Source organism: Mirounga angustirostris, unplaced genomic scaffold (assembly GCF_029215605.1).
Source record: "Mirounga angustirostris isolate CCGP_5_RB_7025 unplaced genomic scaffold, mMirAng1.0.hap1 SCAF_10, whole genome shotgun sequence".
NCBI classification, from domain to species: domain Eukaryota; kingdom Metazoa; phylum Chordata; class Mammalia; order Carnivora; family Phocidae; genus Mirounga; species Mirounga angustirostris.
The window spans coordinates 102,558,394-102,574,549 of record NW_026991718.1 but is presented as its reverse complement, the minus strand read 5'-3'; the positions used below and the strand labels follow the sequence as shown (position 1 = coordinate 102,574,549).

At 52.8% G+C, this 16,156-nt stretch overlaps 1 protein-coding gene across 4 annotated transcripts in view; it reads right to left on the bottom strand.

Moving 5' to 3' along the window:
- JAG1 (jagged canonical Notch ligand 1) overlaps positions 1-12,277 on the bottom strand; it is a 35,349-nt gene extending 23,072 nt beyond the window's left edge. Inside the window, exons 1-4 of one of the 4 annotated variants that reach the window (XM_064572819.1) lie at positions 11,698-12,277; positions 10,962-11,267; positions 8,360-8,437; positions 2,323-2,374 (exon numbers count right to left, since the gene is read on the bottom strand). In XM_064572819.1, coding sequence (XP_064428889.1) covers positions 2,323-2,374; positions 8,360-8,437; positions 10,962-11,267; positions 11,698-11,778 — 517 coding nt within the window. In that variant the 5' untranslated portion in view covers positions 11,779-12,277. Of the gene's footprint in view, positions 1-2,322; positions 2,375-8,359; positions 8,438-9,867; positions 9,998-10,961; positions 11,268-11,697 lie in introns of those variants that run through there. The other 3 variants (XM_064572817.1, XM_045885397.3, XM_064572820.1) reach the window with 3 other exon arrangements.
- Between the last annotated feature and the right edge of the window lie 3,879 nt (positions 12,278-16,156).

Below are 16,156 nucleotides of genomic sequence, written 5' to 3'. Positions count from 1 at the left end.
TCAATCACATTTACATTAAAAAAGAAAAAAATGCCCTGGAATGGAGGATGGAGAGGCAGGAGGATGGAGAAAGCAGTGGAGGTGGGCCAGAGCAGATATGGATCGACTAATTCGGCCACCACCATAGGAGTTCAGGCGTCAGCAGAGGGTGACTTGACTAGCATAGTGGCAGGGGACATGGCAGGACGTGGCAGGACTCCAGTGCGGCACCGGAGAGATTTTTCAGAACCTGGAGGTGGATTCGATATGGATGCTCAGAGAGAGGGAGGTACAACAGGGTGTCCTCCAGATTTCTGGCTCATGGTACTAGGCGTTGAAATGCTGGTGCCAGTCATCCATGAAGGGCCCTAGGCAGGATCTCATTTGGAGAGAGAAGATGCCAAATATGGTTCTGAATGTGAATTCAAGATCCTTTGGAAGCACTGTAAAAAGAGAGGCTGAATAAGCCAGTGGCTTATTCACTCCTCTTTGGGGTTCACTAAGTGAGCTTCAGTGACCTGCAGTAGGGCATTCCAGGACTTTGGGGCAATTCCTATTCTTCAAGAGTAGAGGTCTGAAAACTCCTTGTCCCTACAAGTCTTCCTTGTGCCCTTCCAGTGACCTGGTGGGCCCCTCCCCAGCAAGGAAATGCCCCAGAACCCCAAAACAAGGCTACCCTGAAATGCAGACTGCCGTGGGCAGCTCTGGAGAGGCACCAGCTTCCCAGGGGCACAGCTACCTGACCCATGGGGTGAGGGAAGGCCCAGGAAGGGCCCTGCAGGGGCTAGGTATCCTGCACGCCCTAACAGGTGTCCTGAATTAGCTCTTGCCACAAGCCAGGATCCATCTCAAGGACGTTCACTCTACCAAACTCTTAACATCTCAACAGGAAGGGAAGGAGAAGCCACATTGGCACCAGAGTATCTGATGAGTCTATTTCCCCCCTACCCACCCCCCATCTCCCCAATGCTTAGTTACCACTGTAACCAGGTCACAGCGACACCAGGCTCACACAATCTCCAATGCTTGTGGCAGGGGAGGGAGAACACACAGGTGTCTGTGACCTTGACTGGCATCGGCCACAACCACTGCTGGTTACCCCCCTCCCCTCCCACCACACCACAGAGGGACTGGGGATCCCCCTCAGGGAAGAAGTCCACAGATCTGGGCTTTGATGATGTTGAAGCAAGAGGAGGGACCCAAATGGCCTGCAGCCGCAGGCACACCAGGGCTCAGCAATAATTACATGGCCCTGGGGGGCCCCCAATGAGCCAGACTCAGCCTGAAGCAGCCCGCCTCACAAGTACCAAGCCCTCACTGGGCCCACTCTGGGCACTCGCCATTCTCAGATCCGCTTAAAAAAAGAAGGCATGGTGAGAAAACGAGGGGAAATGTTATCAGCAGCAAAAACAAAGAAAGGGTCAGTAAGGTAGAGATGCGAAAGGGAGGAGACATTCAGAGAAGGGAGGGCAAGGACAAAGAGTTGGATCAACCCTTCCTCCTACGCAGACTAAGGGATTTCAGCATGAATCAAGTTTTCCCAGGACAACCCTCCAGATCCTGCCAGCTAAAAGGAAGCGCGGTTTCCACACGTGAGGGAAATCGCCTTTAAGTCACATTTAAAGAGCAAAGACTACCCCATGTAAGCCAGGCTACTGCCATTTCCAGACACACCCTCTGTGACTTCCCCACCAAAAGCCACCCCCCGCAGCTCTGAAAGGCAACCTGCCCTGAAATAGTCCTCGTTCAGAAGGGGCCGAGGCAGCCGTGGTGCCTGTGAGGCTCTGGGATTCCACTTCAATGAAAGGTGGGTCATGCCCAGTGTGGGAAAGAAACCCCCACCCACCGGCTAGAAGCTCACCTGCCCACCAAGTGAAATTCAAGGTCGGTCTTTAGATTTAGAGCCCAGCTCCACCTTTGCGGGCTTTATCTTCCTGATGAGAGATTAAACACTCACTTAAAGTTTAAATGGACTTTTAAAAAGTCACTACTTTGATCCTTTAGCAGTCTACAAGGTTTTAAAGTTGTAAAACCATTAAGATCGCTATCCTAAAGATAATCTAGGTCCCATATTCAGGGACTCAGTTAACTGGGACTCTGTCCCGGCCACTTAATATTCCAAGCGGACATTCTAGGGGAGGTTGTAGAAAGGACTCCACGGAGCAGTTCACCATGGGGGGCGGGGGCGGGCAGGGCGGGGAACGGGGTGGGTGCAGACAGCAGGGAGTGGCCCAAGTCCTCTGAAGCACTCAGGAGACAGATCCAGCTCTGACACTACCATACTCCAAGCACTAGCTTCCAGAAAGACACACCCGGAGGAAAGCCCATTGCTGTGATACTTACGGAGAGTGTCGTTACTGGAATCCCACGCTTCCACAAGCAAAGTGTAGGACCTCTGCAACACAGAACAACAGCAGCTTAGTATCCAGAAATAGGGATCAGCTCCCAAATGTCCTACTTGCTTGGCCTCCCCTCATACCTCGCCAAATAAAACCGTAAAGTCAAAATGAAAACTCTGTTTGCTGTGGAACTGAGGTCCCTCCCCTCCCTGGCACCCACCCCCAGGCGGACTCCTTCCACCTGGCGGGGGCCCACTGCGTGTTGGTCATCGTCCTCTTACGCAAGCAGCCCAAAGTCATGATCAGGAAATACCACCTCCCTGTATGTGAACACTCTAAGTTTTCCAAAACTTTCCAGACCCCTAACGCTAGTGCAAGAGAAAAAGAAAAAAAAACCCACAAAGAATTTCTTCAAGCTAACCTAACCAGGTATTTGTATTGGGGGTGGGGGGGGCATCTAGTGAGGAGGGCCGGGTATTGCTAAGGTTACACTTTGGGCCCTGGTGGGGCAATCCCTAGGGAGGCCCCCTTTTCCTTTTCAGAACCCTTTTGAAAGCCCTGTCTGTGCAAGACCATCTCAGCTCCCACAAGTATCAGGTGACTCTAGGAAGCAGGGCGGGGCGGGGGGGTAGGTAGGTGCAAAGAGACAAAGGCGGCGACCCAACTTGGGGTGCTTGGGGGGGCAGACTCTGGGGACGAAAGTACAAAAGGGAGAAATAACCGCACACCCATAGGTTATAGCTATTGATGGACTTATCTGTCAATAAGATCTAACATTCCAGGAATAATCAGAGTCCACTAACTAAACAAATTCCCTGGACACTGGCAGGATGCCAGCTATTATACTGAAGGCACCTTTTATCTTCCAGGCTTATCTTGGAATTCTACCCCCCACCCCCAATCCAAGCCATTAGCAAATTCCCGCTTTTACTCAAATCTTCATTTGTAATTTAAAATGAGGTCAGTCTCACAAAACACCAGGGTTTAAATAAACCTGCTATCTTGGCGCTGGAGAAGGCTATCGGAGGGGGGGTGGGGGAAAAAAAGTCCCTCCTCCTCTGTATCCCTCTTGTCACCGACAGATATCAGTGCATCGGAAATAGCAAATTGAGCACATTGCTCAAATAATACCCTGCGCCAGAAACACCATCACCAAGAGAAGGCACCTACAAGGGGAGGCGAAAGTGGAGCAAAAGAGAGAGAGAAAAAAAAAGTGCTTCATTCATAACTCTAGGCAAGCTTACTGCTCACACACAGACACAGCGTGTTGTCTCCGAATATAAAAATATCTTGTGATGGACCCTGCCTTGGAATTCAGCCGAAATATGTTTCATACTAAAAGCAGAGCAGGATTCCATTTCGTTCACTGATAACTGTGGGAAAATGCTCAGAAAAGCAAGCAAAACCAGGCAAGCCGGGGCACATACCCAGCCCTCTCCTGTTTGGTGGCCCTGGGTCCAAATTCATTGTTGTCGTCATTAATATTTTATTAGTAAAAGTTACACCTTATTTACAGCCTCTAAGTTTCCTGGGACTAACTACACATTACAGGACTCTTCCCTGAGAGCAGCAAGAAATTACATTTCTCCACTGATTGGAGGGGAGAGCCAAGTCCAAATGAGGCCAGATGTGGGGCTGTTTCTGTATAATTAAGCCTTTCGGTCACTGGCCACGTCGAGACCCATGTTCTCTACTTCCACGTATTGTTGTAATTAATCCTCTGATTAAATGCATTGATACTCGTAGTTCTGACAGACCCGGACAAGCGCTCAACATGTCATCGCCACAAACCCTGCAGAAGGGGAAGGCGTGCCAGGCCTGAGCTGGCATGACAGTATTAATTCTGCTTCAGGCTCAAAGGAGGAGGCATCCTTCCGTCCTTGCACAAGAGCCTGGAAGACCAAGCTGTGTCCCAGGCTCCTCCTCACCGGAGCTGGGAAGACCTCAGGAGGTGCTGACCAACACTGCCCAACCTTGAGGGAAGAGAGTTAAGCAGAGCGGCACCAGAGCTCAGGGACACCAAGTGTCACGATCGTCCATGAACTGCCTTCTCAGAGGTGGACAGGGGGTGAGGGCTGGGGGCTCCAGCATTGGCACCAAGGCCTTGCCAAACGAAATAAGTAAGACTCTCTGGACTGTCTCACTCTCCCTGGTTTCCGAGAAGGGCCGATGCTTCCGGGCCTCACCTCCCAGGGCAGGATTCCTCCCACCCAGCCTTCAGAAGATAGGATTCCCTCCAACATCCCTATTAGGAGGCCTCTTACCTCCCACTCCAACCCCACACTATAGATCAACAATCAAGATAATTTGGTAATGATTATTTGTTGCTAGGAACTTTAATTTTTCCCAGGCCCATGCTTGACCTCTGTACATCCCAGAATATACATCCAGACTTGGGAAATCCAGACCATGCACTTTATGTCAGATTAGGCCAGTACCAGACTAAAAATCGGATGCAATCTGCTAGGATCATGTCACCCCCAATTTGTAACTGCAAATCTGACCCCCAGCAGAGGCCAAGCCGCTAGGCACCCCCCCAAGGGCTTGGAAAGAGGGTGCCAGGCCAGATGATGGGCAAGTGTCCAACTTAACAAGTTCATACAAAAATACCACCCACAAGAAACAGAAATAGCAAATACCTGGATTTTTCTTGGTTTTACACTACAAAAGAAAGACTAGGAAAGTCCCCTTGCTTTCTTCTTTTTTCGTAAATCTCCCCAGAATGATGAGGGCGGGGGAGGGCAAAGCGGGAGGGTGGGGGGAGCTAACAGAACTTGGGTGTGGGTTTGCGCCTCCCCCTTCCCACACCTCCAGGCCCAGGGCAATCTGGCCACAGAGGCTGGTCCTCGTGCTTGGGGAGCAGGAAAGAGGAATGGCCAGCTCTCAGGACAACCTTTGGGGAGGACTGCCATGGCCTTTTACCTAGAGGAGGGGCCTGGCCTCCAACTCCCCAGGCGTCCCAGGCGTCCCAGGGAGGGCTGCGGCGGGCGGTGTCCTGCGCCCATCTGACTCCACAGTGGTTACCTTGGCACCGGGCACAGGGCTAAGCACTTAATTGCCACATTAAGAAGGGGGATGTAAGAAACAAAGGTAATTGTGTTGGCAGCTGGGAACTTCCTTTTCCTGGCAACAGTGGCAGCCAAACCAAGCCCTGAGAAGAGACTGCTTCCATTCCTGCCAAGCTGACGGACACAAACAAACCGCCATCCAAACGGCACGCGAGCGGCGTCCAAAACCCCAGGCCGCTGTGCTGGGCGGCTGGGGAGCCCACACTCTGGGGATGCCCGACGTGCCCGGGGGGGGGCCCATTGTGCCAGGCGGCCAGCCCCGGGGTTGGTCTGGGGCCCTGCGCTCTGCTGACTCAACTGTCGCTTCCTGTCGCGGGCCCTGTATTAGCAGTATTTTTTGGAAAGGCTGCATTATTCTCTGTAATCCTCATTTCAGTCAATTCGGCCACACTATTGTCCTGCCTGTGTCTGGGTGGCCACAGTATAAAATATTCCAGTCACAGACATATTAAATAAAGGCTTCGGAGATCGCATGTGTGGGCGCACGCACGCTCACACGAACAATTCACGGGTCCCACGGCTGTGGCAACGGGAGGCTTGAAGAGAGGACAACTGCCCCACAGCGGCCAGGCTAAGACGACTTCAGCCGGAGACGGCAATTTAGTCTGCGGGGCTTGACATTTCAATAGAGTCCTATCTGGTTACAAAGGGTGATTTTCTCATGAAAGCCCACCTCAAAGACTCACCAAGTGGGCCCCACAGCTCATATCCAGATTGGAGGCTGTCCATGAGATGCCCCCACCCCCTTTCCCATCATTACCCTTACCTGTTTGAAAAGCATCCCACTGATAATTAAATGCACCAGTTACAAAAGGGTGGCGAGGTTAATAGATAGAATACCGAGAAGCCAGCCAAGCACAACCGTCCGGTTCACACAGAGCAAGCCTGAACAAGAAGCCTTTCTACTTATTTACCAAAAGTGCATAAAAACTAGGCTGAGCTGGTAGAGGACTCTGAACGTTTGACTATTTATGTACCACTTTTAACCACTGGGAGCCACGTTGCAGAACTTCTTCCCTGCACATGTACTGCCCCAGTGACAAATATCGCGGGCACCATGAAGACAAGGGCCACAGGGCAGGGCAGTCCCTGCTGTGGTCAGAAGCAAGCAAGGAGCTCACAACACGGCCACTCAGCACCACAAGCCAAGATAAAGTTGGAGCATTTCTGAATGTGGAACCCTGTCCCATCTCTGCCACCGTTTTAGGAATCGCAAGAATCATCACTTCCCGTGCATCCTAATAGATCTTCCTAAAGTTGAAAAGTAGGTTAAATGTACTTTGTTCTAATTTTTTAAGTGTATTTAAAAGCTGGAGCCAAGTGTCCCTTCTCTCAGAAGGAACACACTTAGAGTTTACCAAGGGGGGCTGCTCTGGAATATTTGCCTTTATGGATGATATGCTAACTATATGCACATCCAGAGATTAGTTACTATGTAAGAATGCATAATCTGGAAAGCTGGACATTGGAACCAAGGGCTGGCCCTTTACAATGGGCTGGTGGCTGCTGTGAATCCAGCCACGGCCTCTGTTTGCATCCCTGTTTTCAGCTCAGGAACATGAAGACTTCTTATTGCCTTGGCTACAATTCTTCATGAAGAACATTTTTCCTCCATGCTAAACTTCCCACACTCCTTCTGCCCAAAGGGTCCCTTACCGCTCTTCGCTATAAAGATTTTAGGCAGTATTCAGATCGCTGGTTTTCAGGGGAGTGACATGCCTGTAAGAGGCTGATGCCGCTCCTCCTCACCCCAACGGCCTTGGTGCCAAAACTTCACTGTTCCCCACAAATGTCTGAAGTCCCTGTAGAATTATGGGTGTGGAGTTGGTGGGTTGCAAAGTCATACAAGTACTGGAGGTTTGAATAAGTTGCTAAGAAACAAGACAATAAGGAGGAAGAAAACAGAGCAGTTTACACCTGGAAGAGAAAAAAAAATTAGAAACCAAGTACCTTGAATGGTGATTTCATTTGGGGAACGGCCATTCTGCAGACACATAGCACAAAGTGAGCACAGGTTCCCCTCCCCCACCAAGCCTGGTTTTGTAATGCAGACATGTCATTTCATCACTTTAATTTGACACAGGTGTCAGAGCAGAAGAGGTTTTCTCCACATGAGCACAATCCCTTGCTCTGAGCACTTACACTCCTGGGCGCGGTCTGTCTGCATGCACTGTGGCCACATGGGTTGTAGATACTGGCTGCTGAAAGGAGCCGGTTCAAATGAGAACCCCATCCCTCCACCCTCCACACCACACCCACAGAGGTGCAGGGACCCAGAAACACAGCAGAGGGCAGGAAGACAAGGACATGTCAATTATATTCTGTGATGAACCTTGGGGCATCTGATTTACCCAAACTCGTGGCAGTTGTTCAGTCAGGCCTTAAGCGTGAAGGGGGCCAAAGCTGGCATCCCTCTGGTATGCAAGAAACACACTTCACGGGATTTCCCTGAAAAACTCAGTTGTTCTCAGCAGCCTTTTATCATGGTCAATGGCGTTTAAATAGGAGGCCAAGAAGAGACCAGATACGTCAACTGCTTCCCCCCAAGTTCCTCTAGATGCACTTCACTGCAGGGCCTGCAATGCATCAATTCAGCGAACTGGGGTTCTGGAATTCCTAAAAAGCTTCAGGGGCTGGGTAGTGGTAAGTACACTAATGGATTTTTAATAAGCAGGTACTACCGGGATTTAGCACTAATTTTGGGAGGTGCAACTTAACCATTTCAATGACTTATAAATGGTTACTCCCAAATCACTTCCCGTTGAGCCCAATTACCTTCCATAATGTATGTTCTTATCACTGGGTCCCCCTGATTGGAGGGTCATAAATGAGGCCAGTTGCTTCAAGTCAAAACCCTGTGAGCACAGCACTGGTATGGGGATTAGAAGCCACCAATGAGAACCACGAGCCTGGGGCTGGGACAGCAGACATTCAGTGGAACACAACCAGATACTATCCAATGGGCAGACCCACCTCTACAGAGCTCCCCACGTGGACACTGGAATGTGGACTAGATTTCAAATGTGACCGCTCATTTCCTCTTCTTCCTCTCTAGAACATGAACAGTTTGACTGAGTTTGTAATTCCCAACAAAGACATGAATTATACCACCTTCTAAACTGACCTTCTACCGTGCACCCTGGACCACAGCTCTTCCGTGGTCAGCACATTTGGGAGGACCCATGCGAACAGTAACCGGGACTGCCTAAGGGTCTGGGGCGCAAGTGGCTGGAAGTCCAAGGTGGTTTGATTAAAAAAAAAAAAAAAAACCCAGATCGTCTTTTCATCTTGAATTCTGTACCAAGTTCAGTTATTACTTATTCAAGAAAGTCAGTTTTAAATAGACATGCTTATTAATATTCAATTGCCAAACTGAATGAAACTGCTCTATGTACATCAATACCTAAGTGCTTTCACTTCGGTTAACACTTACCCTGGAATCATTCTTGAAAGTTACAGACTGTGGTGTTTCTCTAACCACACTCGGGAAAATAAACTAAAACAATACACCTAAACGCCACTTTCTCTTGGGAAGTAAAGCTTATGTTTCACAGCAGGCCTTTTAGGGGGGCAGGGTGGAGACTCATTTATGAGTGATACATGCATTTGGCCCAACTTCAAAAGAACCACAGTCAGTGTAGCCCCAGCGGTCTCCCTATTCTAGAAAAGCCGAGAGTCTATTTCATGGTTGGTGACCCGTGGGCCCTGAAACCACAGAAGAGCACCAGCAAATCAATCGACTCTGCCCCACACACTGCTTCTGCTCATTCCCCATCTAGGACTCTGCCAAGTGTCAAATGGGGACAGACACACCTTCTAGGTCACTTTTCCAGAACCAGTCCAGGGAGCAAGGCTCCCTGTTCTCATCCAAGCGGTCCTCTGACCCTACTCTCCAAAGTGAGCCTCAGCCAGGCCTGCAGCTTTTCCACATCACTAATAAGATTCCTTTTATGGTCTTGTGAAAAGCAAGGGGCTCCGGACTGATCCTCTGGAACCACCTGCAGGCCCCTTCCCCCTAAACTCCAAACACAAGTTCAAGGGCAGTCAGTATTCACAGTTAACTTGGGCACAGATTAAAAAGTGGCCAGCCTCTTTAAAGTTCTCCCTAGCAGGGGATTAACAAACAAGATAAACACTCTTTGTAAAACTGAAATCCCACAACAGACGCAGCCCTCCATTCTCAGAGAACTCTACATACCACGGGTTTTTATAAGTCCCTTTTAATGGCATGTTTCCGATAACTGTCTTATCTCACTCATGGCAGAGGGCACTTTATAATGCCAGCTCCGGTAAATGCGGGCCTTGAGAGCCACCCCAAGATACACACAGCACCCAGGCACTCTCCCCCTTCCTCCCCTCCCGGCGATTCGAATCACAGCCCCAGCCCGCGGACAGGAGGCAGTAGAGTGCACCCCATCAGAGCACGTGGCAGAGAGTATTCCCCTGGGCACTGAGCTTCCCCCTCCCCCCTCAACGCCCACCCTGGCAGCACCGGCTGGGCCAAGCCCCAGTCCTGGCGACGAGCCACGCCTCCTGGACAGCGCGAGCGGAGCAGAGGGCACCAGCATTTTCCCCTTTCCTCCCCTTCTGCAATCACGCTCATCTTCCTTCTACCCAGTTTGGGATGTTGCAAGGGCCTCGTTGCAGGGTCGGTGAGCGGCGCCCGGGGCCTCGAGCGGCGCCCGGGGCCTCGAGCGGCGCCCGGGGCGGGGGTCCACGCACTTGGACTCTCAGCAGCCGCCTCTAGTGGGCCGCCCCTTCCAGGCCTTGACACGCCCCCGGAGGCTAGCGGGGGCCGGGCGCCCGCCGGACGAGGGCGCACCCCCGCCCTTCCCGGGGAAGTTTGCAAACACAGCTGGTTCCAGAGCCCGGGAACCGCTGGAAGTGAGGCCACAAGGGCTACACGGCGCGGGGGCGAGGGCAGGAAGGGGCCGGCAGGGGGCGGAGGCTCTCGGGCTCCCAGCTCCAGCCATGGCCCAGAGACACCCCCCGCCCCACACACACCCCCCCAAGCGGCGGCCGCCCCCGCGCCCTTACATCCAGCCCGGAGCGCGTCCCCGCACGCCCCAAAGTCTCCCGGAGAGCAGCGGGAAACAGGCTCCCCCACACCCTCCAGGAAGGACACACCCGCTCTCCAGGCCGCTCACGAGAAAGGGGAGGGTGCCGATTTGGACGGCGTTCGAAGGCCAAAACTGCGCCGCGTCGCTTTCCACGGCCCATCAGGTTTAAATGGTTAAGCAAAGATCGTCTATAAGGACCCCCAGCTCGGGGATTGGGGGGGGTCAATCTAGGGCCTTCAAATTGCAAGTTTAAACTGGCCTTCCTGGGAGCTTTACCTCACAAACCCCTGGGGGCTCCCCACTTTTGCGCGTTTAGCAAAAAGCCTCGAACACGGGGCCTGCCGAGATCTAACGATAGAGTCTCGGCTGCTTAACACCCCACCCCGCAAGACTTTTCCAGTTAGCGCGGAGTTTCAAGCCAAGGCCCTTTAAATCCCTCTCGCACGAGAGAGCGGGGCTCGGCAGGCGCGGGTGCGGACCTCGGCGGGCCCCCCCTCACCGCGCGGCTCACTCACCGGCCAGGCGAAACTGAAAGGCAGCACGATGCGGTTGCGTTCGTTGCCACGACTGGCCTTGAGATTGAAGGTGTTGCCCCCGATGACAGGAGTGGAGCCCGAGCCGAAGCTGCAGGGCCCCCCGGCCGTGACGCGGGACTGGTACTCCTTGAGGCACACTTTGAAGTACGTGTCACACTCGTCGTGGGAGCACTTGCGGTCCCCCGGGTTGCGGACGCCGCCGCAGCAGTTCCCGTTCTGCAGCTCCCCGTTCACGTTCTGCATAGACAGGATCTCCAACTCGAACTGGCCGGAGGCCCCGCACACCTGCCGGCGAGGAAGGGAGGGAGGGAGGTCAGCGCAGGGGAAAGTTGTTTTCTTCGAGGGTGTAGGTAACGACTCCCTCCCCACCCGCCCCGACGAGCCCTCAGCGCCAAGTGAAAATAATTTTGCAAAACCGAGTGCAAAGACTCAACGTGATTTCCCGGGCATAAAATGCACGAGCGCAGGAGAAATCCGACGACTGCCCCCGAGGTGAAGAACGGAGAGAACGCAGCCCCCTGCCCCACCTGGAGGGTAGATTTAGGAGGTCCGGGACTTCCCCAGTCCAGGGGCTGCGTCTCGGGAGCAGGACCCGGCCGGGGAGCCGGGCGCCCGGGGACTCCCGAGCCCTCTCCAGGCGCTCAACCGCAGGCGTCCAGGGAGCTGCGAGGGAAAGGAGAGGGCGGGCCAGGAAGGAGGCCCGGCGGTCTCCTACCTTGGCTCTCAGGGCGCAGAGCAGGGCGAGCAGGAGGCTCAGGGGGCGCCCGGGCCGGCCGCGCGTCCGTGGGGACCGCATCGCTGCGCCGCGCGCCGCGGGCACTCGGGACGCCGCCGCCGCTGCCGCTCGCGCTGGTGCTCCGGCCGGTGCTGCCGTCGCCGCTGCCCCTGCGGCCGCCGCGTCCCGGCTCTAATATACTCCGCCGATTGGAGCATGCACGACTGGAAAACAACACCACTTTTCAAAAGCCCTTTCAAGAGCGGCGCGTTCCAGAAGGCAAAGGGCCCGGCCTCCTTTTATTATTCTGATCGCTTCTTTGAGGCGCTCCCCCTCCTCTTCCACCTCCCGGCTTTCTTTCCTTCTCTCGCGCTCCCCTTCTTTTATTATTATGATTATGCGCAGCCTTTTATTCCCTTTCAGATCAGCTGCTTAAAAAGAAGAGAGGGAGGGGAGAAAAAAAAAAAAAACCGAGCCCAGCTCACGGGCCGGCCGCAGGTAACACAATGACGCGTGCCCGCCCGGCTCTCGGAGAGGGACTCGGAGAGCCCGTCTGGGAGCCGCGGCCCGGGCTGGCCACCTCTACCCAGCGCGCCCGGCAGGCGCATGCGCGCTTATTAATATTCATGAGGAGGCGTGTCGCGCGAAGACACGCCCCTTCCCTCTGGTTGATGGGGAGGGGAGGACTGGGAGGAACTTGGAAGGGGCTGGGGGCTCAGGGACTCGCGATACCGCGTAGACGTCCCGGGGCTTAGCGCGGACCCCTGCCCTCGGGAGCTTTGGGCCAGGCGGGAAGGGGGGCAGCGTGCGGCGAAGAACTTGCTAGGGTCTGTTGCTCAGGGACGCGCGGCGTCTCGTTGCTGCCCGGGAGCCCCCTCGGACGCCTCGGGCCGGGCGCCTGTGCCCGCCCGTCGGGGCCCCAGGTGTAGGCGCCGCGGCGCTGCCTGAGCGGTCGGAGCGGGGCAGCTTCCGCCTTCCGAGCCGTCTGCGTCAGCTGCGGCTTTCGCCCCAGGAGGAGGGCCTGCCCGCCGGGAGCCCGGCCCGCTTCCCGCGAGCGAGCCGCCCAGAGCTCGCTGCTGGCAGCGGTAGCCGCAGGCGGCGGCGGCGGCGAGGCTGGCGTGCTTGCCGCCGTCTGCTCGCCCGGCGGAGGCGACCTGGGCAGGCGCTGCTGGGAACTTTGAAAAACTTTCCCGGAGCCAGGCTTGCCGCAGATTCGAGGGGAAGCCTCGGCCGCGCCCCACCCCCTCCCCGATCCGAGTCTGCGAAGTCTCGGAGGGCTCCCAGCGTCAGGGTCCAGCGTCTTTTCGCTGTGCCAGGGCAGGGTCTAGGGGAAGCCGGGAGGGGGAGGGCGGCGGACACACTGGGGTCCGCTCAGGTTTGGGGAGGGGCTGAGTGAGATGCTGATGGGCTTGGCCTCCCACCGTCCTGGTCCTGCTGCCCAGGCCGCAGTGCCGGGATTGCACCTGTAGGCGGCCTCCGAGCAGCTCTCTGGGTGGCAGGAGAGGAGCCTGGAATGGACCATCTCCCCGCCATCGCCCTGCAGCAGAACTTCGCTATCTGGGGTGGCAGTGGAAACCGATGCTATTTTCCACCTTAAGGCGAGCCTCGCAGTTTACAGCGACACTCCTGGTCATAACCAAGGTCAAAGGAAGGAAACCTGCGGGCTGGCCAAAGCCTCTGCCAGCCCCTCTCACAGCAGACATGCTGCTGCGTTTGAGGGGACCTCTTGATTTCCACTGAAGGGTGACAAAGTTTTGGCCCCCATATTGGGCATGTTCGGAAAAGCGTGACTATTCAGGGGCAGGATCGTGGCTTGACCCCTCTGGGACTGTGGGGCATGATGGGCTGCAATGGGTCAAAGGAAAATAGTTTCCAATATACTGAGTTATGAGTGCATAAAAGGTTGGGTACATTGTGGTTATTTACTGCATTTAGTGACAATATTTTCGGTGCCAGATCTCAGCACGCTGGGGAATAACGCAGCCAGCTGACCTCTTTACATTTGTTCAAAGCCACCAAGGGTGGTTTAGCAATCTTGGCGTTTTAACAGCTCAGGAAATACTCCTAAGAAAGGTACCTTCTTAGTGGCAATGTGTCCCATCTTGACCATCATTGGTGAGATGATCCGTGGCACAGGCAGCAGCAACCTGAGCATTATGTCTTAATGTGCCCCAGTCCCTGCAATTATCCTAAATGCAAGGCAGCCAGTTGCCAACTGTAAGTGCATCTAGACTTTTCTCAAAGTTTCCAAACCAATCTCCTCTACCTCCTATCTGCCTCCTTCTCCCTTGTCCTCCCAAATGTCCATGGGGGTGCTAAGTAATGTTTTAAAGGCAAAATGCTTGTGCTGGGGACGGGGGAAACACAATTCGTGAAGGCTGATGAGGTCTTCAATTGCACACTCCTTGGAGTTCCCCGTGTCTGAACCTGTTTTAATTCTGTGCCTGGTGGCTGGTCCCCCACACCCGGCTCAGGAAGGAGGCTGAGGCCTTGAGTTGAAGAGTTTAGATCCAGCCACCTGGGTTAACCCGAAAGGGCCACCTGAGATTTCACGTGCCTCCAGGTAGTAATCTGGACTGCGTGTAAGCTGGGGTCAGCTCCAGGCCACAGTTGAGTTTAGCCCCCTTCTTTTTTTTTTTTTTTTTTTTTCTTATTAAGAAAGAGAACATAGATTTCTGGGGGTTGAAACTCTCCGATGAACCCTGACAGGTATGTGACATCACTAATAAACACAAAATTCACATGCTGAAGAGGACAGTGTCCCTCACCCTTCCTGAGCTTGGGAACCCACTTTTAGAGAAGACAGTTGTGGGTTAGAGGGGATTCTTCTGAAAATTTTCAGTTGGGACTCTTCCAGCTAATTGGTACTCCCCCAAAAAGCCAGTCACGTTTACCGCAACAGACACCAACTGGAAGCTCTGCCTTCTACTTCCTTGCTGCTGGCTCTCAGCCTCGCTCTCTGGAGAACGGGGAACTTCTGCGGAAAGAACTCAAGCACGCAGATTCCCCCTTGGCCAAGTCACATCCTGCCTTTGGGTACAGCAAGTGAACATTCTAGAAAAAAACGTTCCTGTAGAAAGTGCCCTGTTTAGCCATCACACTTACACCTGTGAGAAGGGGAGAGGTTTGGGGTCAGTTCCTGTCTGGCCCGTCTCATGTGCTCCAATCATAACCATCCTTTGGTATCTTTAATTTTAAAGATGTATTTATTTTAGAGAGAGAGCAGAGGGGAGGAGCAGAGGGAGAGAGAATCTGAAGCAGACTCCCCACTGAGTGCAGAGCCCCACATGGGGTTCCATCTCACGACTCTGAGATCATGACCTGAGCCAAAATCAAGAGTCAGATGCTCAACCAACTGAGCCACCCAGGTGCCCCACTTTCTTTAATTTTAAAAAGATGCCTTATTTTACTTCTTCCACAAAACTTGCCCTGTTTTACTGAGTCATCCACAAACAGCAGTCCTGAACACCGCCCCCCCCCACCAAAAGTTTAATAAGAGACATTCAAGTTATAATAACTGAATGTAAATACATTTGGTCAACTTGAATCTCTCAGCACTATGATAAAAATCAGCAAATCAATATTTATTGAGAACTATCCTACTGAATGAAAGAAGCCCGACACAGAAGACTACATACTGTATGAAACTGTTTATATGAAGTACTAGGGCAGGCAAAACTAATTTGCAGTAAAAGAAAATGTCGATGGAAGGATGGAGATGAACTGGGATCATCTTGAGGCTTCTTCCAGAGGAGGGCTAATGTTCTGTATCATGATAAGGGTTTGGGTTACACAGGTGTATGCATTTGTCAAAATCCATTAGTTTACTTAAGATCGGTGCATCTCATGCGTTCAAAAGAGACAAAATCGTAATAGTCAACTTGAGTTAATTATATGGGTGCTGAAGTATATAGAGGGAAGTGAAATGATATTTGCAGCTTGGAAATGCATTTAAAAAGGAGATTATGGGGGTGCCTGGGTGGCTCAGTTGTCTGCTTTCGGCTCAGTCGTCTGCCTTCGGCTCAGGTCATGATCCCAGGATCCAGGGATCGAGTCCCTCCTCCCTCTTATGCTCTCTCTCTCACTCTCTCAAATAAGCAAATAAAATCTTAAAAAAAAAACTGTTTCTTGGTTTAAAAAAATAATAAAAATAAAAATGAGATGATGGATGGAGAGAAGCTCGCTGGCTGGATATATGCTGGAGCAAAATAGTGAAGGGTTAAGGATAGGATCTAGAGGGGACATATGGTGTTCACATACAATTCTTTGAAATGTCTCTGCCTGAAATTTTTCACTATAAAATATGTTGAGGGAAATGGTTACCTGAATATGCCAGGTATTGTGTAGGGTGCCAAGAGTACAGTGGATGACACCAAAACAGTGGACTTAAAGATTACAGAGTGGAGGGAATTCCTGTAAGGGATGATGATAGTGTAGATTGTTGTAGTGAACAAAAGGG